The sequence below is a fragment of the Erpetoichthys calabaricus genome, chromosome 3 (assembly GCF_900747795.2).
Source record: "Erpetoichthys calabaricus chromosome 3, fErpCal1.3, whole genome shotgun sequence".
NCBI classification, from domain to species: Eukaryota; Metazoa; Chordata; class Cladistia; order Polypteriformes; family Polypteridae; genus Erpetoichthys; species Erpetoichthys calabaricus.
In genome coordinates this window covers 116090863-116113362 of record NC_041396.2, presented here as the reverse complement: position 1 = coordinate 116113362, position 22500 = coordinate 116090863, and the positions used below count along the sequence as shown (strand labels likewise).

Sequence of the window (22500 nt, the reverse complement as noted above, 5' to 3'; positions counted from 1 at the left end):
GCCAGTTCTGAGCTGATGGCACTGCTGGACATCTTCCGATTCCGAAGGGTAATAAGCTTGATGTGTCTTTCATCTTCTGCACTAAGTTTCCTTGGCCGACCACTGCATCTACGATCCTCAACGTTACCCGTTTCTTTGTGCTTCTTCAAAAGAGCTTGAACAGCACATCTTGAAACTCCAGTCTGCTTTGAAATCTTTGTCTGGGAGAGACCTTGCTGATGCAGTATAATTACCTTGTGTCTTGTTGCTGTGCTCAATCTTGCCATGACATGAAACTGTCTTCAACAACCTCACCTTGGTAGCAGAGTTTGGCTGTTCCTCACCCAGTTTTAAGCCTCCTACACAGCTGTTTCTGTTTCAGTTAATGACTGTGTTTCAACCTATGTGTGACATTGATGATTATTAGCACCTGTTTGGTATAATTGGTTGATCATACACCTGACTATAATCTTACAAAATCCCTGACTTTGTGCAAGTGTACCTATAAGAATTGATGCTGGTTTGAAGGCAAAAGGTAATAACACCAAATATTGATTTGATTTAGATTTTTCTTTTGTTCGCTCACTTTGTTTATTGTTATCAATTTACAAAATGCAATCATTTATATTTCTGAAAGCATTCTTTGTTTGCAGCATTTTTTCACACCTGCCTAAAACTTTTGCACAGTACTATATATACTATATATACACACATATATATACTGCTCTTAAAAATTGAAGGAACACTTTTTAATCAAAGTATAGCATCAAGTCAATGAAAGATCTGGGATATTGATTTGGTCAGCTAAGTAGCAGAGGAGGTTGTTAATCAGTATCAGCTGCTTTGGTGTCAATAAAAATTGTCACACTAGAGGGGCAACAATGAGACAACCCCTAAAACAGGAATTGTTTAACAGGTGGAGGCCACTGACATTTTTCCCTCCTCATCTTTTCTGACTGTTTTTTCAGTAGTTTTGCATTTGGCTATGGTCGGTGTCACTACTGGTAGCATGAGGCAATACCTAGACCCTACAGAGGCACAGGTAATCCAACTTCTCCAGGATGGCACATCAATACGTGCCATTGCCAGAAGGTTTACTGTGTCTCCCAGCACAGTCTCAAGGGCATGGAGGAGATTCCAGGAGACAGGTAGTCACCCTAGGAGAGCTGGACAGGGCTGTAGAAGGTCCTTAACCCATCAGCAGGACCAGTATCTGCTCCTTTGGGCAAGGTGGAACAGGATGAGCATTGCCAGAGCCCTACAAAATGACCTCCAGCAGGCCACGGATGTGAATGTCTCTGACTAAACAATCAGAAACAGACTTCATGAGGGTGGCCTGAGGGCCCGATGTCCTCTAGTGGGCCATGTGCTCACTGCCTGGTACCATGTAACTTGATTGGCATTTGCCACAGAATAACAGAATTGGCAGGTATAACACTAGCTCCCTGTGCTTTTCACAGATGAGAGCAGGTTCACCCCGAGCACATGTGACAGACGTGAAAGGGTCTGGAGAAGCCGTGGAGAACGTTATGCTGCCTGTAACATCGTTCAGCATGACTGGTTTGGTGAAGGGATGGTCTGGGGAGGCATATCCATGGGGGGATGCACAGACCTCTACAGGCTAGACAACGGCACCTTGACAGTCATTAGGTATCGGGATGAAATCCTTGGACCCATCGTCAGACCCTATGATGGTGCAGTGGGCCCTGGGTTCCTCCTGGTGCATGACAAAGCCTGGCCTCATGTGGCGAGGTAATGCAGGCAGTTCCTGGAGGATGAAGGAATTGATACCACTGATTGGCCCCCACGCTTGCCTGACCTAAATCCAATAGGACACCTCTGGGACATTATGTTTCGGACCATCCGACGCCGCCAGGATGTACATCAGACTGTCCAGGAGCTCAGTGATGCCCCAGTCCAGATCTGGGAGGTGATCCCCCAGGACACCATCCGTCAGCTCATTAGAAGCATGCCCTGACATTGTCAGATATGCATATGAGCACGTGGGGGCCATACAAACTACTTACTGCGATTTTGAGTTGCTGCAATGAAATTTCTGCAAAATGGACTAGCCTGCCGCATCACTTTTTCACTTTGATTTTCGGGTTGTCTTTGAATTCAGCCCTCTGTAGGTTGTTCATTTTCATCTCCATCAAACGATGTGCCATCCTTTTGTTCCTAACACATTACCCAGTCCATATAACAGCATGATTTTGCTCCCCCCATTGAGATCTGATGCGTTTTCAAAGTGTTCCTTTAATTTTTTTGAGTAATATAATGTGGGCATTTTTCCCCCCTAACACATGCCATGTCTGCCAAAAATTGAACTCTGTCAACACCAAACTGTCAATCATGATTGTGAAAAGCCTGTTTTTCTGCCCATGTGCTTCACTGACACTTGTGTTTTTTGAATACCCTAAGTTTTTTTTTATTTTTTCCCCATTTCATTTGTCTTATTGTCTGAAATGTATCACACGTGATGGACTTTTTTCAGATAAGTTCTTCCCAAATAAAATCATTGTCATTTGTATGAATGAAATCTTGTCAGAAAGCAGAAAATAACTAATTTAAGCATATCATTACTGAGTGAACGGTGTATTCTAAAGTGAAAACTCTGATTCCATTCCCTAAAAATGTAATTTCAAGAGAAACAACAAATCTGGAGAAAATTAAGTAGTTTAATGCTGGAAAAATAGTCACAATTGCTCAAAGCAACTGCTGTACGAGACTAATTATCAACTATAGAAAATTTTTGTTTGCTGTTATAATGTGTCACAGCTTAACAAATTATTGGTTTATAGGGGTCATTATTGTCATGAGTACAGAGTACATTGCAGTTAATTTACTTTTGTATATCAGTTCAAAACTATTTTTTTTATATTTAATCTGTGCATGTAAAATTTTCTTCAAAAGGATAAGGGCTAGTTTAAATAAAACAAGGTGTTAATGGTAAAAGGTAACATTTAAAGAACTGAATTAGAATATTCTGGGCAGCTGTAGGTGTAAACAGCTTTAATTAGCTGCAAGTACAAACATTTTATCCAAATTCCTTTTACAATATAATAAAATATAAAAGTATACAACTCTTCTATGCTGTGTAATGGTCAGTAGGCCATGAGGCACACTTCAGGATTTTTTTTATGGTGCAATCCAGTAGCTGGTTGGGAACGCTAATCCGTTTAGAGGACAATGAAACACCTAAAAGTTGGTCAGACATTTGCCATCTGGGGCTTGATCAGGACCAGGCCTAAACAGGGTACTAAGGAGCCATCCAAAGTGGATAAAACAGGACTACACACCACCTATTAGTCCTCCCAACCGAGATGGAGCAGCAGGAAGCTACTCCCAGGCTACAGTCAAACTTTTTAAAAAAGTTATGGTACCAGCAGTTCAGTGTTCAATACCAGAAGTAAATTGTAGTTTTGAAAGACCTTGTGCTATACTCTTCATTCCTCCGCTCCCCAGAGAACCATATTGGCCCTGTAGACTAAGTCTGCATTCCCATGAGACTCGACTCATGTTTCATTTATTCATTTATCATCAGTCTTATAATAAATATAGCATCGCTGTAAAATCACATGCAACCACAAAATAAGAAAATATAGCGTGAATATGTCTGTTAAGCCATGCATTTTTTTTTTTTTTTCCCAAAAATGAGTTTGCAGGCACAGTGATACATATGCATAATTGCTTGCAGGGCATCTGCACAATAGCAATTACTGGTTGGAGTGCTGTTTTTTTTTCCTTTACTACCTATGTGAAGAGACTTGGCTTCATTGCTCAGGTTTAGCAAAGTGATCTGTGGTGCCGAGATCTGCTCACGTCTTGTAGGTTATGTGCATGAATTGTAAGTATTTAAATGCTTGTCCTAATGGTACACATGTCAAAGCATCTATTCATAAGAGTGTCCAGATTTTGCTTTTAAAAGTGGCAGGGATATAATCAAAACTGGGCACACACCTTCATATATATATATATATATATATATATATAACGGATCATTGTTAATTGTTCTAATCAAACAATATGATCCTTTTAAATGTCTTTGTTTATATTTAATTACTAGGTAAACCGTTTAAGGACTTGCAGAGTCCTTAACCGGTTAAAGGTCTTTTTAGCCTACTGACATCATCTGAAATAGAAATGAAAGCTGCTACATGCAATCTAACCTAGCAGATGTCCTCATTGGTTTTAAAAATTATCCCTTTTCTTGGGATCTTTTAGAAATGTAATAAAGTAAGTGTCACCAAGCAGTCCATCTTTTCTGCTGATGACCTCTCTTCGCTTAAAGCAGTTTTATGCTCTTCAGAGCAAACGTGAAGTTTAAGCCACACAGTGTGATTTCCTGATAGCACATTCAGCTTCCTACTAGTTACTTCCTATCAAAAGCATTGGCAGCATTATTCTTTTACTTACTTTACGTTTTATTCTTTTATGTTGGTGTTGAATAGGAACATGGCTCTGCCCTGTCCTCCAAGCTGTCACTGCCATGTGTGATTTTTTTTCTTTTTCCAAAAAAAACTTGCTCTACATGCAAACAACACCAAAAAAAATTCTAGATGTTGTACATGAATCTGACAATATCTGAAGATCTGCTAATTGTTTATAAAACCTAAGTAATGATCAAGATAAAATCCTGGACAATTTGGGAAATTTTCTAAATATTAGCCAGGCCGCTGATCCAAGTCTAAAAAAGATGGCATCGTTGGAAATAGGGGAACGTCTGGCCACCCTTACTGTGTTCATCTATTTATTTTTTGAAACATCAATAGATCAACTCTGCCTGCATTGCGAAAGAGAAAACAAAACAGTCACGAACAGATATATTCGTATCTGTGTTGATTTCCTCCTTTAATCCAACCTAGCTACAGTACGAGTCCAACTCAAGTTCCTTTTGAAGGGGAAAACAGGAATGCAGTCGGGAGCGGAATGGAGGTTGAGGTTGGTGCAAGAGTAAGAGGGTGGGAGCGGATGAGCACAGAATGGGAATTTTGTCAGGACTGCCCAGGAGGGGCGCTGTAGATTCAGTGTGGAACAATCCCCCTAAACCAGCCCCTTTCCTTTGACAGACTTTAGAATTCAAACATTAGCTTATAGAAAGGCAGTGAGACATTGGATTATGCGATGCAATAGGTGAAATGTGCATTTGTGTAGCACACCGGGTAGTCGTGCGATTGTGTGTGTATTTGGGATTATCTGGTGTTTGCTTCAGTATTGTTTCAGTACTTGGTACTGAGGTCCAAAAGCTAATATTGATACCAAAGTCAAAACACCTCTATTGACCCAATACTACTGTGTGTTTTCCAAAGTGTCAGGAATGACCCAGAACTGTTGGTTGGCCAAATGCCTGTGACCTCTGAAATATTAAAGTGCTGCAATTTAAAAAAATGATCCTTCTCTAATACAGGTGGGCTACTTGGAGTCAGGACTGAAAAAGAAGCAATGGGTCAACTGGTAAGTGAAGAAAGGGGAGAAAAAATGCCAGTATCATTAGTGAGACAGAAGAGATGAGGAGAATGTTAGCCCTGGGACAGAATATTATGTATTGTGAATGTGGCAAATGCTTATTGTTTTACCTTAATGTACCTGTGCATTTATACCTGCAAGGAACCCTTTTTCCCCCTTAAAAAATAATAACTGTTGTGACTGGACTGGGTGGTGTTGGTAGGGTATTTCAAGTGAGAGACTGGCTCAGTCAAGACTGCCCAACATTTGTCACAGCTGTAACAATAAATCATGAAACATTATTGGAATGGTGGCATTATTTATGACCTCTTTATACCACATGTAATGTTAAATTTTAGCATATAGCTTGCTTGGAAAAATGTTAGATACAACAAGGGAATGATTTGGTTTTCTTTATCTGAACAGCCAAAACACTTGATTTATATATTTTACTTTTTGTCATTAAAAATAGAACTATGTCATATATACACTATACAGAACATATTTATATAAAATATGTACTCTGTATCACACACTTAATAATTTTTTTCATCTATCTTTTGTGCCAGTTTTGTGGAATGATACCACAGCTGCTAAAAATGTTATTTTATGTTTGTCCAATCAGATACATAACATCTGTCTACCATTCACTTGAGCTCTAGTACTTTAACTATGAAAATAAAAGATAAGAAAAGGAAAAAAATGTGTCTAAGTTAGTAAATCACAGCATAACAGGAAAAACAGATATTTCATCAGGCACTGTGTCATAGTGGTTAAAGCTTTTTACTTCAAAACCTGAGTTTGTGGGTTCAGATCCTGCTACTAACACTGTGTGACCATGAATAAGTCACTTGAACTGCCTGTGCATATTGGAAAACCAAAAGACATGTAACCAATTGTATTATAAATGTTGTAATTCGCCATGAATAAAGGCATCAGCCAAATAAGTAAATGTAGATTTTAGTAACGAGATGCATATAATTTCCAATACACTGAGCGTAGCAATATCTAAATTTAAATTAAAGTAATAACACTGAAAGCAAGTCAGATCAGCCAACCTTTAGACATAATCCACAACTTTTTAAACTATCAGATTCTTCACAGATTAGAAATTCCATAAAGCCTCAAGTATTAAAAGAATCAAGTCAAATCAAATAACAAATGGACATCAGCATTTAAAAACCACAGCTGTAAATTAAATTTGTGAATAAAACAACTATTAAAAAAAGTAATTATAACTTCAAAAATTATTAAATATATTGTGTATGCTTCTTATCCATTTTTATTCACGCTTCTTATATAATTAAATATAACTTTATAATGAATACTTGTCATATGAATAGTGCATAAACATTTTCCTACAGGAAATGACTAAGATATTTAAAGAAGAAAAAAAAAAGTACTGTTCTTCAATTTAGCCAAAAAGAACTTGTATAACTAGTAAATAAAATGTTTTGCTTCACATTGAAATCAGAAACTGTAGCAAATATTACCATTACTATTTAAAAAGGTCAGCTAGTACTGAAAATATACCATATATATATATTTAATATACTGTACACATAAATACATACTGTACATGAACAGATGCACAAAGCTAAGAATTCATTACAACCACAGACATTTACTAATATACTCTCAAAGCATAGATGTGTCCAGCTCAATAAAGAGGATTTAAGTAATGTTTGGAATTTACTATTACATTAGATTTAGAGTATTTTAACTTTGCAATGGGATCCATAGCCATATAGCATGTGACATTATTGTCTAACAGCGTGTCAACCTCAGTTTGACTATAAGCCTGGGTGCTGTTTACTTGAAGTTTTCAAGTTCTACCTGTTGGTGAATAGGTACCGACTACTTATATGCAACCACCATGTGGTTAATCTGATTGGTACACATACAAGTTTGATAATTATTTGAATAAATCTGAGTGTATTGAGTGAATGTACAAACATAACCCTCTATAGACTGTCCAAGACAGTTGTCTATATCAGTTCTGGCTTCTGTGATCATGATGATATACTGTACAGTGTCCTAAAAGTTCATATAGTCAAGACTGTCATTTCAAATCACTGATGATACAGGATACCATCACCTCTTGGGAGTGGTGGAGAGATAATTGTAAATTACGAATAATTTGCTAATCTACCCACGTACCACAAAAAGCGTCTACACAATGTAGTTGAGAAATGGTGCACGAAAGTTTTATCTTGAGATACAATAGCGTGTTTGGCTGTCTTACAGATTGTTACAACTCAGCACATGTACTGATTTTCAGTAAAGTTATTACGATGTCTCATTCCAAGTTCACTGAAAATTGCTAAATCATGACGCTGTATTGATATACTATTCTAAAATTAGATCTGCACTCATCATAAAACATATTTGAATAAATGCCTATCAAAAGGAAAACAGAAATTACTAATTACTTTTACTCACTCAAAAATACTGCGTCCTCAGTTCCTATATTTCTACAATCTAACGAAAAAAGCAACTTGGCCTGTGTTACAGAAAAAAAAAAAAAAAAAAATACTTTGCCATTTTTCATCATGCCTTCGCTATACTGCATATTTGTTTTTTCTTATCATATGTGCAAACAGCATGCCACAAAAAGCGAATAACACTGAGCTTTTATTGGTAATGTGCAATTCCAAGGTATAATATGCATGCAGGAGGACAATGGCATTCTAGGACACTGCTCTGATATATATAGTGTAATCAGTTTGTTTCAGATTTATTATTTTGTGTACACAATCCAATTACATCCCAGATTACCTGTAAGCGGTGCATGAAGTGAAAAAAAATTACTGGCAGTACTCTGTTTAGTCAGCATCTTGCTCCTCCTCCCAATTTGTTATTCTTTTTACATAGCAGACTGGTTGTTCCCTCTCGGAGGTTGTAGTTTGTGTAAATTAGGAAATGATATTGAGGGGGGGCCCTCTTGAATTTACTAGTGCTGCTAGTACTGGCCCCACTAAGTACTGCCTGCAAGACCAAACAAGCACTACCACACACTATCTTCACTGCATAGGTTATGTAAAATATAACACAACAAGAATAGGCTCCAGCTGATCTGCAACAAGCGGGTTAGGAAAATGGATGGTGAATGAAAAATATCGTAACGGCGTGACAAATTGTATTAACATGGGGATCTGTCACTCATAGTATAAGCTGATATTCCATCATGCAAATGAGAGGCTTCTGGGCACCCTTTAAAAAAGAAGCAAACCTGCCAAAGTCACTAAAGAATTTCAACTTATGCAGCCATAGTGAATGGTCATACTAAGGATAGTCAGCTACCTAAAAGAGCAATGTAAAGAGACAGTAACCATAGGTACTAGGGGAGTCTGAGCACAGTAGAAGCACCATGCTACAAATATACCCGCGTTCTTCCCATTCAAACTTTGTGCATGATGCACTGATCTGACTTTCTTCCCTCAGCTACACCATACTCCTGCTAAACTAGCATAGCACAGGAATCTCACATGCCTCCGGCTATGAATGTAAGTACCTGACAGCTTTCTTGTGAGACACACAAGATTTTAAAAGAGGACAAATTTACAAGTGTTTGGAGCCAAATCAACAACTTTTATTTAAGTGGACTAAGTGTCCAGCCAAATGGTGAGGGATGATATCATTGAGTATTTAGACTCTCACTTTCCACAATTTTTTTTATGATGCAGCCTTTTCCTAAAATAGCATAAATTAAATTTTCTCCTCAAACACTTAATAACTTAAAATATTGCTTTGGCTTTATGATTCTAAGAATGTAGGCAAATTTATTAAAACAAAAAAAAAAAAATTGACACAGCTATTCGGACCCTTTGCTCAGTATTTCATTGAAATACCTTTGGCAGTAATTCCATCCTATGAGTACGACAAGGTAAGCTTTGTACACCTGGATAAGGTTTTTCTGTTATTCTTTCCAGATCCCCTCAAATTCTGTCTGTGGGTGGACAGCGATTCAGGGCTCTCCACAAATGTGTGGTTGGATTCAAGCCCTAGCTTTGGCTGGGCCACTTAAGAAGGTTTACAAAATTGTCCCTAAGCGACTCCTGTGTTGTCTTTGCTTTGTGCTTAGGGTTATTTTCCCGTTAGAAGTTGAACCTTTGGGCAAATCTGAGATTCAGAGCTCTCTGGAGCAGGTTTTTTTTTTTTTTTATGGCTCTCTCGATACTTTGCACATTTCAGCTATTCTTCAAACCTGACTAGTCTCCCACTCCCTGCTGCTGAAAAACAACCCCACAAATAATGCTGCCATGTTCATGCTTCACCAACTTCATGGTGCTGCACTGGCGATGACCAGAGTTCAGTTGCCTCCACACAACACATAAAATTCATGCCAAACATCCATCTTGGTTTCATCAAACTAGAAAAATGATTTTCTCATATTCTGAGAGTCCTTTAGGTGCCTTGTTTGCAAACTCCAAGCACACTTTCATGTACTGTCTGGACCACTTTGCCATAAAGCCGAGATTAGTGGAGAGTTACAGTAGTGGATGTTCTTCTGGAAGTTTCTCCCACCTCCACACAGGTTCTCTGGAACTCCATCACCAAGGCCCTTCTCCCCCAGTTGTCCAATCTGGCTGGGTAGCTGGGTCTATGATAAGTTATGGCTGTTCAAAACTTATTACATTTAATAATTATGGAGACCACTGTGCTTTTGGGAACCGTCAATGCTGCAGAAATGCTTTTTTGCCTTTCCAGGTTCTTAATCTCGACAGAGTCCCTTTAAGTTGTACATGCAATTCTTTTGACCTCATGGCATAGCTTTTGATCCATTGGAACCTTATATGGACAGGTGCATGCCTTTCCCAAACATGTGAACTGTATTTACCACAGGTAGACTCCAAACAAGGTGTAGAAACATCTCAATGATGACTGATAAAATGTGATGCACCTGAGCCAAATTTCAAGTGTTATAACAAAGGTCTGAATACTTCTGTTAATGTGATAGATCATTTGTTAAAATTCTACAAAAAATCCTAAAATCCAGTTTTTGCTTTGTCATTTTGGGCTATTCAGTGATATTTGATAAAAGAAAAAAAAAGAACGTTAACTATTTAAACAAAGCCTCAAAATAACAAAATGGGTAAAAAGTGAAGTTGTCAGAGTGCCTTCAGAAAGTATTCCAACACATTATATAAAAAAAACCAAACAAAAAAAACCCACAACGGAACCTATTTTTATTAACGCAATTTCAACTTCAATACTATATTTAGCCTGAGATTAGTCAGATATGAGGTACTGTCAAAACCCACACATTGTGCAAGAATTACACACAATATTTATGAGCTATATCACTTTATACTGGGGATTCGTCAAAGCATTTTTCGGCAACTGAGAAGCAAGACAAGGGCTTCATGTCAACTATGTCATACGCTAACGGAGTTTCAAAAATCTGGAATGTTAATGTGATCTTCCACCGTTTAGAGTAATTTACCTTTTATTCATCAGCTAAAGGGGAGGCGGACGTGCGCGAACCAAGCACTTCTCACTGACAGATAAGTCAGAACGAATAATATAAAAGTGGTTTTGGGTCGCACCTTGGGCGAAGTGAATCAATCTCGGGCCAAATAAAAAAAATGGCCATGGGATGGCATTTCCAACCCAAAATCCCCCCATCTGTAGAATAAAGTCGCTCTAAAGCTGCGTACTCAGCGTATACAACGCGCTCTGTTAAGTAAAGGAAATGGACAGAGAAGCTCGCTTACACCCTTAATGCAGCCGTGCCAAATGTCTAATTCTGCATAAAATAAAAACTTGAAATGAAAACAGAAAGAGTAAAACCAGACCGCTAGTCTCACAACAGGAAGACGCTTACAGCCAGTACTGCCCGCCTGCCTCTCAACGTGTGTGCTCTGAACTTACCCGAGGCATTCTGAGCCGAGTTGGAGACTGACGTCTGGCCCATTTCTTTCCGCCTCAAATGGGTCCCCGTTCCACCGATCATGCAGATCCTGGGGTGCTTCGATAGCCAGCTGATTTTCTGTGTCTGATTCTCTGTTTCATTTCACTTTCCGTTTTTCCCTCCCCCTCGCTGCTCACGCTCTCCCTTCTCGTACTTTTCTTGAAGCTTGTCTTCTCACTCGACAAATGCTCAAAGCTAAACAGCTCAGCCCTCCGCCGAATGCTTGTCATTCCTCTATGCAGATTACTCGGGGGCAGAGGTCACGGAGAGGGAGTCCCTCCTGTCCGTCCAGCACAAGCTGCACGTCATTTTTGGTTACGTCTTTGACGTACAACTCTTGAAAAAAAACAAACTTATTTTGAGAGTTTAACGTTCAAAAGTGTATTAAATATACAGTGTCTACAAAGTGACAATAGGAAAGCTATACGATTAAGTATAATATTTGTAAGATTGGTCCTACAATAAACAGCGATACTGCAAGTTCAGCTATAGAATATGAAATTATTATTTTTTTTTTTTTTTAAGGTCAAATAACATTTGTGCCACACAAGGTAAATTAGTCAAGGTTGTCTGTTAATATAGCACTGCCTGTAAATATATAATTTGTTTTTCAAACTGTCTTCTTCTAGTACTGGTTTATGGGGAGCAAGACTCTAACATCACATTACCTTGTGCAGGCCAGGAACCAACCTTAAATCAAACTGACACCTGTTCACATCTGTCCTTCCATCCATCCATCCATCCTCTTAAACTTTTCCAGGGTATGGTCAAGAGGCAGCTAGAACCTATCCCGACAATCAATGGGCACAACTAGAAACAATCCTTGTACAGGGTGCTAGACCATTGTGGGGTGAACTTCTATACACACATGCTAGAGCCAATTTAGCAATGCCAGTTCACCTAACCTGCATATCCTTGGACTGTACATTGAAAGAAACTGGAGCACCTGGAAGAAATCCATGCACATATGGAAAGATCATATACACTCCATGCAGGGAACACCCGGAATACAACCCATTGTCTTCTTATCACGAAGCAGCAGCACTTCCAGTTTGGCCACTGTGCACTCCTCTCACACTCTGCCAGCTTAAACTATCTTGCACATCTCAGTAATGCGTGAAGTTTACATGGGGAACGTATGTAAACTCCTCAGATACTGGGTTTGGGGCAAAATTTGGGAGGCAGCAATACTCACCTGTGACACACTATGGCACCAAAATTAATGTTCCTTCTTATACAGAAGCAACCAGATCAACTCATGGCAAGTGGTCAGATATTGAGCAGTACTGGTGACATCTGACTTACTCGTTAAGTTGATCAATTACTCTTAAATTATCAATTAGACAAAACTATTTCTTGTCAATATTGGAGGAACCAAGATTACCAGGAGGAAACACACGATCAGGATTTGAACCCAGGTTTCTAAAGCTATCAGAAAACAGTGCTAAACACTGCACTACCCATTGCAGAGAACTTCCAACATAGTAAAACATCATCAAATATACTAAATTAAAACCAGGGTCACAGCTAGTCTGTAATGAAAACACTAAGCACATTGGTGTAGACAGCCTATGCCACTGCATCACAGATCCACTTAAGCACACTTGCATTCATAATGGGGTCAATTTAGAGTCACTAATAAGCATACATGTATATCTTTGAGGAAGTGGAAGGAAAACCAGAGTTGCTGAAGGAAAACCCACACAGATATTGACTTGGAATACGAGTCAAACCCAGGTTGCTGGATCCCTGAAACAGTATTTTCAACTATAGCCTTATCATACCTATTGTATAAAGGAAAATGTACTCTTGTTACGAAAGGCATAAAAACATTAGATGCACATAATGTAAACTGCACTGTCTTAGTATTAGTTTAGTTTAAAGCTGTTTTTATAATGCTACAAAACAATTGCTCTGTGAACCCTACACAAGCATTTTTAATGAATGATCAATGGTCCATTTTTTTTTTAAATTTTGTTAAAAAAAATAATAATAAAGATTTTGTACTCTGTGTCCCTAAAATGCAATGCCATATGGGTTAAGAAAAAATAAAGATGTTCAGTTATACATTCTACACAATGCCACAGACATTGCAAGGTACTATTTCAATCGATAGCACTCTAATGTCCAGCTAATGCATTTGTGAGGTGTTTACATTCCATATTCTGAAAATCACTGAATTGCAGTCTTGACTCAATAAACATTCAGAATGTTCATTCTTTGGAAAACTGATAAACATCTCTCACCCTGTGTTTAACTCTGTAGAAAATATGTAGTTCATTGTTTTTGTTGTCACAGCACAGTATACAGTAGATACAATAAGGTGGCTCTGATTGTAATCAGATGGATACAAATATGTTTTTGTAGACTGGAATTACAAGGCAAATAAAGAAATCCATGCGATAATTTTCTGATATTAAACAACCACTTTGTTGTGGTGCTCTTTGCTTCTGCTAAAATCATATTCCTGTATTACCTTTAATCATAAAGGCTGACACAGTGTCTATTTTATGATTCTAATTTCTGTATGTGTTCTAATGGTGTCAAATCTCTTTAATCCACAGGACATAACCCTAAACATATGGCAACTTCAAAATTATTTAACAAAGTGCTGTGTCTATGTTATCAGTCTAACATGATACTCTCTCCATTTGCTATTAACGTTTCCATTTTCTATATAGTGTCTTTCAAAGCAAGGGGACTAAATGTCTCTGTCAAAACAGATTTTATTCAGGTGCTCAAAAATGCAAGTTAACAACTTAAAATTGGCCTGGTTTGTGTGAGAGTTTGTGAGAAAGTGTGTCCAGCAGTTTATTGGCCTCCAGAACAGGACTGCCTGTTCCCCTGTAAGCCTGGGATGGAAAAAATGGGTTTTGTATGAATAGCCAGATGTCATCAATGACTGTCTTGTTGCCCCATGAACTTCAAGTATAAAGACATTAAAAATTAGGCAGGATTAAGTTGTTTTTTTTTTTCTTTTTTACTTCATAACCTTATAGCCAGAGTCAATCCAGACAGCATGTAATTATAATAAATGTTTGTTTTATACTGCAATGAGATGATTTAATCAGTTTCTCTGTGAAAATAAAAGCATTTTACATTTAAAGTGTGTATGTTTTCCTTTTACTTAATTTCAGAGAATGAATAGCAAGAGTGTTTTCATCATTTGTAGAGTGGGATTTTACTCTGCAGGTTTCTTCAAGTGCTGGACAGGAACAAAGTATTCAACATGAACCTCCATGTCCAAACTCAAAATAATTTAAATATTTCTTTAAGGTTCTGGTTTAGATATTTTGCTGTTCACATTTTTTAAATGGCTGTTGCCAGAAGTTTTCCTGGGAGGTTTTTCATGAAAGCAGGCGGATACAGATAAGGAATGGCTGGTAGCATGCTGACAGTTTCTCTGCATCAGCAACATTCTTTATTAAGTTTTATAAAGTAGCTGAAACAGGCAGTAATCATAATAAAACATTACAGAATGGTGTGTCTAAGTAATTTACTATCTTAAGAAAGGAACAGTTGCATGTTTAGCTCTAATTACTATACTGCATTAATTTTAACTTGGTGGATGTAATTACAAAGTTATTTTTCTCTATGTAAGGTGATGCACAGACGATGATTTCATGTTTGGGGTTAAAAAAAAAAAAAAACTTTCTAGTCTTGCAAATTGTTAGTTTACCAAACAAATACAGTAATGAAGTAAAGGTAGCAGCCTCAGTGGATCACTCTATCAGAAAACTGAAATACAAGCAGTATAAAAAGGTGGGTATATATTTTAGAACATTGGGCCAGAACTTTCTCATAACCAGATCTATTATTGGTTTAGAACCATTTCATCTCTAATACCAAAGTCTAAAAAGTATAAATAAAGATTTGGTAATCATCAGTTTTCTTTAACTGCTTTTCCTAATGGGAAAAGCTCTGGGAACTGATGTTTACATAGCAGCCACAGTGGATGTAGCACAGAAACCAGTCATGAATGCAGCATTGGTTTCCTTAGTTTTTTTCTGCTTTGTCTTACCTGAGCATATAGACCTAGGCTCAATGCCATACAGTCCACGGAGTGCTATAACCACATGATGGTAATTTAGAGGCAGAATCAGTTTATACGGGTTCAATACAGAAAATGTTTTGTACATTCATTATTATCGTTAGAGTAAGAAAATTTATTTCCAGCTAAAGTCCTGTCTCTTGACTAAGGTTTCCCAATGTTGCACCCACTAACTCAAACAGATTAAGTTTCATACTCGAACAGCAGAAGTGTTGCAACATTAAACCATATATTTAAATATCAGACTTTATTCTACACAAAGAATGTACAGAGAATCAGATTGCTCCTTTGGCAAAAATGTTGAACACTTTAAATTATCCTGTTTTCTGATTTAAAAGGCTGATAAATTAAATAAAACATTTTTAACAAGATGAAAAGAAATGTGATCTTGTATCTTTGTGAATGTGAACTCTTATTCTGTGCTTTGCTCTAGGGCATTTGCAAGCGACAACCTCAAAAACAGAGGTTTTCTGTCACATTTTAAATTGGGGAAATGGAAATTCTGCATTGTTGTGTCTTTGTTTTCACTGCCTAGTACATACAAGGTTACAGCCAACTTGGAGTTAAATGACTTTTTTTTAAACTCTACTGATATACTGCATTTGTCCTAGACACCAATATTCTGCAAAAACAACTGCAACTTCATACCTCTGGTGTCAGAGAAGTATTGAGGAAAACATCATAAAAATAGAAGTAATCATTTCATAGCAAGTGTTCTTTAAAAATTAATTAGAAAAACAAAAGGCTTTGGAACCCTTTCTACATGAACAGTATTAAATTGCATAAGCTTGCAATAAAACCAAAAAGTTTTGCACAAAACCATTTTATGGAATGTATCTTATTGTTTAATTCCAGCTGCAAAAGAAAAAAAATAACTGAAGGAATAAAGTAAAATTTTAAACCAACACAATTACTTGTTTCTTATAACAATAAAATTTGTGCATACCTAACAATGACACACAAGTGATAAACTATGCACAATGTCAACCATGCAATATTTAAAAAAAAAAAAAAAATTCAGATTTCTAATCCATCTGTTTTATAAATCTGCTTTATTCAATAATGTGCTATGGAAGGTCATAGCCCACTCCAGCAGCAGTGGTCAGAAAACAGCAACAAATCATGGAAGAGATACCAGTCCATCATTGGGCACACTTGTGAACACACAGTTATTCACTTGGACTGGAAATGTTTAGATTATGAAACTATATTCACAACATTTTTTGCAGTGTAGGAGGATTCTAAAGTTTTTAAACAGATATTTGAAATCTAAATATTTAGGATTAAACAGGAATTTTAAAGATGGATATTATTCAATTTTACTTAAATGGTTTTTATTGCTGCACCACATTGAATCACTTATCTCTTATACATGTATCAGATATGTATGATGTACTTATTTTTTCCTTTAATATGCTAAGATCACTGCACAAACTCACTAGGTAACATTTTGAAAATTGTAGAATTATTGTTTCTAGTGTTGGTTTCAGTTTACCATGATTGTAAACAAGACATGTATGTTCAGATGGAAGATAGAGGGTGGGACAGCACTGAATGGTAATACAGTAACATTAAGTTATAACACATTAAAATAATCAACGATAATTAAAAATTCAAATGCAATTTTATTACAAATCATGCAATAAATTTGTAGAAATGAACATAAACTGTGAGAATTGCATTTGAAGTGATTAAATTTAGACTCTAATCTTGACTTTTATTCACCTTACAATCACATTTAGCACCATTTCTACTTTTCATGTATCATAGATTGTTGTGTGGCTGTGTCTGAGAAACTACAGATCAAACATTTTATGTAAAATTGCACTTTGATTAATTATTTTTCAAATTTTTAATTTGCAAATCATTCTTCTCTTCAGTTTGATCAATCATCTCTCCATCTATTAATTGTGTTTATAGGATGCCACAGTGGGACATGGGAAGAGCATATTCTTGCAGCAATAGGCTTCTAACAGAAAACAGGCATGTACAGGGGGTCCTTGGGTTACAACGTCTCGACATACAACATTTCGAGTTTACAATGCTCACTCCCATAAAAACTTTAAAAAATTGAGACGAGTGTTTCAGCTTACGCCGTTTGCGTCGTACTTACAGACTACATGGGCAAACTAGTAAGAATACGCAGTAACGCGGTGTATGAGTAAGGGAGTTGGCGAACTAGTTTGGTTGCGCGCGGAGGAAGTGTTCCGTTTGTGTTGCTTTGTTTGCTGACTTTTTGGTCCTTATCATGGCTCCTAAACGAAAGTCAGAGTCTTCAGATGGTAGGGCTTTGAGAAGAGGAAAGCCATCATGATGGAAATGAAATTAGACATTGTAAGGAGATCAGAAGGAATAAAGGTAAGGAATTTTTTTTACACTCATTTTTTGTCATTTTTTCTGTTACTACAGTACAATGTATTTATGGCCTTTTCCTTTTTCTATGGCTTATGTTTTTATGTTCTAGATTATGATTTTGCAAATGTGTTAGGATAGGTCAGTAACTTAGGCTAGGGTGTGCTTCGTCTTACACCAAAATTCGGGTTGTGGGAATAGAATTGTGTTGTAACCTGAGGACCCCCTGTATATGAATACAATTTTTAAGGATCGATTTATCAATATTAATTTCAAGGGTGGAGCAGAGGGGAACTCTCTCAGAGCCATGCAGCATCCTTAATAACAAGCTAAGGACCTTGAAGAGGGCCAAGTGACATCAACTGCATAGGAAGGGTAGAGTCAGGAACTGGGCTGCTTTTCTCAAAACCTTTTGGGATTTGTTAAGCAGCTGTTACAGCATAAGCATACCGGTTAGCTTGTCAAAAGAAAAGCTGAAATCATTAACCTCCAAGGATGCTCCTATAGTGAAGAAACTAGGGAATACCATCTGTGACTATGTAGTTCCTTAATAAACCCTCTGGCACCAACCCTGACAAAAAAAGCCCAATGGAAAGAAGGCACGGGAGGTGGTCAGGAAGGCAAGAGCTACCTCAGCTCAGTGGAGTTCTCTACAAGGTACATAAACACTACAAAAGGCTAATTCCTAGGTTCTGGAGGATTTTCAGGAAGGTGTGGGTATAAGATTACACACCAATGGAAGCATGCAGAAGGGGTGGGGATCCTGGAGGAGGAGTCTAAGAATATAAATTATTTCATGGCCACTAATACTGAAGAAAATATATTTTACAGCATCTTTGCAAAGCACCTGATATACAGTATTTCCTCCAGGTGAACTCTTACATTGACATCTCATTCCAGAAAGTTCCCTTGATATATGGATCATTTTCACATGGTCACCCACCTGATGAACAGGGCAGCCTGTCACAACAGGTATGATCTTGTTGTGCTGTGGTTAAAACTCGCAAATGCCTAGAGTTCCATACCCCATAAACTGGTTGAGGTGGCATTAAATCAGCAAGTTCATGAACTTTATAGAGGATTATTACAACAGCATCAGTGTGAGAATCCCCTCCAATATCATCTCTCCACAATATTGGAGTGGCACAAACTGCAGAAGAGGATCATTACTGGGTGTACCAACTTCTTAATCCCATTCATGTTTGCCATTAATATGCTGGTGAAGTCTGCTGAGGCACAGTGCAAAAAGCCTACTTGGCAACCACCAATTAGGGCCTACACGGAAAACCTGACCGTGACAAAATTATCAGTCCCAAGTAGTAGGTGGATACTGATGGGCCTGGAAATGATGTCTAAGTGGGTAAGTATGAATTTTAGGAGAGCTAAATCCAGGTCAAAGGTACGGAGGAGAGGAAAGGTCACCAATAAGTTTCACTTGAAAACACTATGATTCATTCCATCACAAACAGGTAAGGTTTTCCCTGCAGCCTGGAGGACAAAGCATTTATCAAAGTGACCAGTTAAGAGTTAGAGGCCAGACTAACAGCAATTCTTAAGTCATGCTTGCCAGTCAAATTCAATGCCTGAATTTACAAGCATAATGTCCTTTCATGGATCTTGTGGCCTCTTATCATCTATAAGGTCCCAATTTCAGCATTATAGATGTTTCAGAAGAGGGTGAAGCAGGTTCCAGTGTAAGTGGTTTGGATTGCCCCGAAGCCCGAGCAGCATTGCCCTGTACTGCAATAACATGTTGAAGCTATCCATCAGCATCTAATTCAAAGAGGTCAAGGTGACTTGCACAAGGAATGTGCTGGGAGTCTCAAGACTCTAAAGCAGGGGTCCTCAATCATGGTCCTGGAGGGCCGCAGTGGCTGCAGGTTTTCCTTCCAACTAGTTTCCTAATTAGAAGGCAGTCCTTGCCGATAATTAAACTTAGTATTTAACTATTTAGCTTGTTAGTGTTTTCATTCATTCAACAGAAACTGTATTTGCACTGTAGATTTTCCTTCTCTGAAAGCATTATCCATGTGTTTTGTGAACCAGAATAGATGTGAACTTCGCGGTCCTTCCAATTCTCCTCTTATGTAATTTCTAAACATTTTTTAACACAGATACTTCATGAGACATATGCATAGGTTTAAAAGGAAGCACGTTAGCTTCAGAGCTGCTGGTTTATTTGTTATATTAAATTTCATTATTAACTATTGTCTAGTTAAGAACACCAGGCAACAATTAAAAGTTAAATGCACATGCTAAAAACTAAAATAGGCAATTAAGAGTTCTGAATTGTAAAAGGAAAGATAACTAAAATTAGGCGCAAAAAATGAATTGCTTTAACAGTAAATAAATGGCATCTAATTAAGAAATTACTTAAAGTGAAAACCTGAAGCCACTGATGACCTCTAAGACTGCAATTGAGGACCTTTGATCTACTATGTAACTAAAATTTGTCTTTGATGAATGAAAGCACTAAGAAAGCATATTGTTAAATACAAAACTTCATTAACAGCAAGGACTGAATTCTAATTAGGAAACTGGCTGGAACGAAAACCTGTAGCAAATGCGGCCCTCTGGGATCATGATTGAGGACTCCTGCTAAAAAGTCTCTCAGCCAGCATTGAGGAGAGACCAAGAAGGAAGTGGAGGGCGAAAGAGGTAGTGGAGAATGCAAAGTCATGGATGAGACAGAGTTTGTTAGTGAAGACAGTGACTAAAAGAAAAGCTGGCCTTGGTTGCACCCCTACACCATGATATCAAAAGGTCCAAAGAAAAGATAGGAGTTAGCTGGTTCAGGTGGAGGCATATGAAATAGTCAAAGAACAGCAAGCCAGCAGGTTGGTTGGGATGAGGCAGCAAAGAGGTTTACCAAAATAAGAGCAAGGTATGGAATGATCAGTCTCTTGGCCAAAACTCTGGAAAGTAGTTTCAAACCATATTCAATTTTGATCTAAGTATATGTAGTCTACGATGTTCTACCATGCCCTTCTTACTTATCCTTCTGGGGAGAAGATAGATTCTCTGACATGCCCACTTTGTCTGAAGACCGGAACCTACTAGCATATTCTCAACTGATATTTGAGATCCACTGGCGAAGGCTATGACCAAGTTCAGAAGGTCAAAGCAGGTACCATCTTTAATGGAATTAGCTTCATCAAGTGCCTCTGCACAGTGAAGAACACCTTCTCTTTTATCAAAGCAGAGGTTAGCATCCTACTGCTAGGTGCACTGCTTCTGGTCTGTTTACACATGTACAAGACGGAGCAGAAAGCTGACCTTGGGAAACAGCTTAAATTAAAAAGAGTCTTTCATAATAACATTATTAAGGCCAGATATAAATCTGATATCCAGTATATATATATATATATATATATATATATATATATATATATATATATATATATATATATACACACACACACACACACACACACACACACATATACATACACACATACAACTAAATAGAGAGACAGAGAAAGAGAGATTATCAGCATGCATTGATGGAACAGTGCGAGTGTTTTTGTTTTTTTTTTTGTTTTTTTTTTTAAAAACAGTAGTTGGAGTATCAATCCTGCCACCATCCCCCAAATTCTCCCTGCAAATTGGACGGCCTGCTATAAAGATATAGAGTAGAATGAAATTTTTATTAATCTCACTGACATGCAATATCACCATAATCTGTTTGCAACAGCATGATTTTAAACTCAAATACCTTTCCTGTGTTCCCATTTGTGGAACAAAAACATTTCAATGGTCTATTACCAAATTAAATTCTTCCCAAACTGATAAGCTATATTGCTCTGACAACTTTTTTGTACAGTATATTCCACAATGGAAAAGTGGGTTACCATTATTTTATTTCTGCTACTCTGTGACGAAAAGAACATTACAGGTCTGCTACTTTAGAAGTTGGATTTCAATCTTAAGGGATCAGTTGTCATCCTGGCTTAAACTGTGACCCTGTACAATAACTTATGTACATGCACCCAAGAATTTGATAAATAAATTAGGAAGTGGAATGATGGATTCACTCTATAAAAGGTACATTACAAAGTCCTTTCGAAAAGTGCACTTTATTAACCTACACATAACCACATCTATTTGCTGTTTTATCAGCACAAAAGAGAGGGGTCTCACCTGTAGAAATCTATCTATTTGACCCCATTAAGATCTCCACAGAGGGAACCACCTTATTGTGCGCAAAACATTCTCTACAGCAATCAGTAGAAAGAAAAGTAGTCCCAAGATATGTTCATACAACAGAGAATCCATAACATGTGCATACCAGCTGTGTGTGGTGCCAGTGCTTTATGATTATTTTGCACAAATCAGAGTAACTAAAAACTGTTTATGATGAAATGCTTTATATAAAAATAGAGTGTAAATGCCCAAAATGTACACAGATCTTAATGAGCAGAACCAAAGTGGATAAAACCTTCAATTTTGGTAAACAGGATATTTACAGTTTTAAAATGGTAGTTTCAGATATTGTATTATATAAATAAAAAGACTTTTAAAGAACACACTGCTCAGAAACATTTCACAAAACATATTAAGTAAACACTAGTAGTAAATGTTTATGCAAAAGTAACAGTGTTTCTTTCATTCTTTTTGGTCTACCCTAAAAGAGCAGAGTAGTTAAAAGCAAGGTAAAAACTCCTTTGTAGAAGATGTGTAGCAGAATGTAGGCATACATGTTTTATTTCAACAACTCACACATCCAGTTTGCTAGTAAACAGGAAGTTGCAGCAGTTAA

The 22500-nt window shown here is 37.4% G+C and overlaps 1 protein-coding gene across 5 annotated transcripts in view; it reads right to left on the bottom strand.

The window, feature by feature from the left end:
* phactr2 (phosphatase and actin regulator 2) overlaps positions 1-22500 on the bottom strand; it is a 374544-nt gene that overhangs the window by 140482 nt on the left and 211562 nt on the right. Inside the window, exon 1 of one of the 5 annotated variants that reach the window (XM_051924259.1) lies at positions 11299-11597. The exons of the other annotated variants lie outside the window; for them this stretch is intronic. Coding sequence (XP_051780219.1) covers positions 11299-11380 — 82 coding nt within the window. The 5' untranslated portion in view covers positions 11381-11597. Of the gene's footprint in view, positions 1-11298; positions 11598-22500 lie in introns of those variants that run through there. 5 annotated transcript variants of the gene reach the window in all.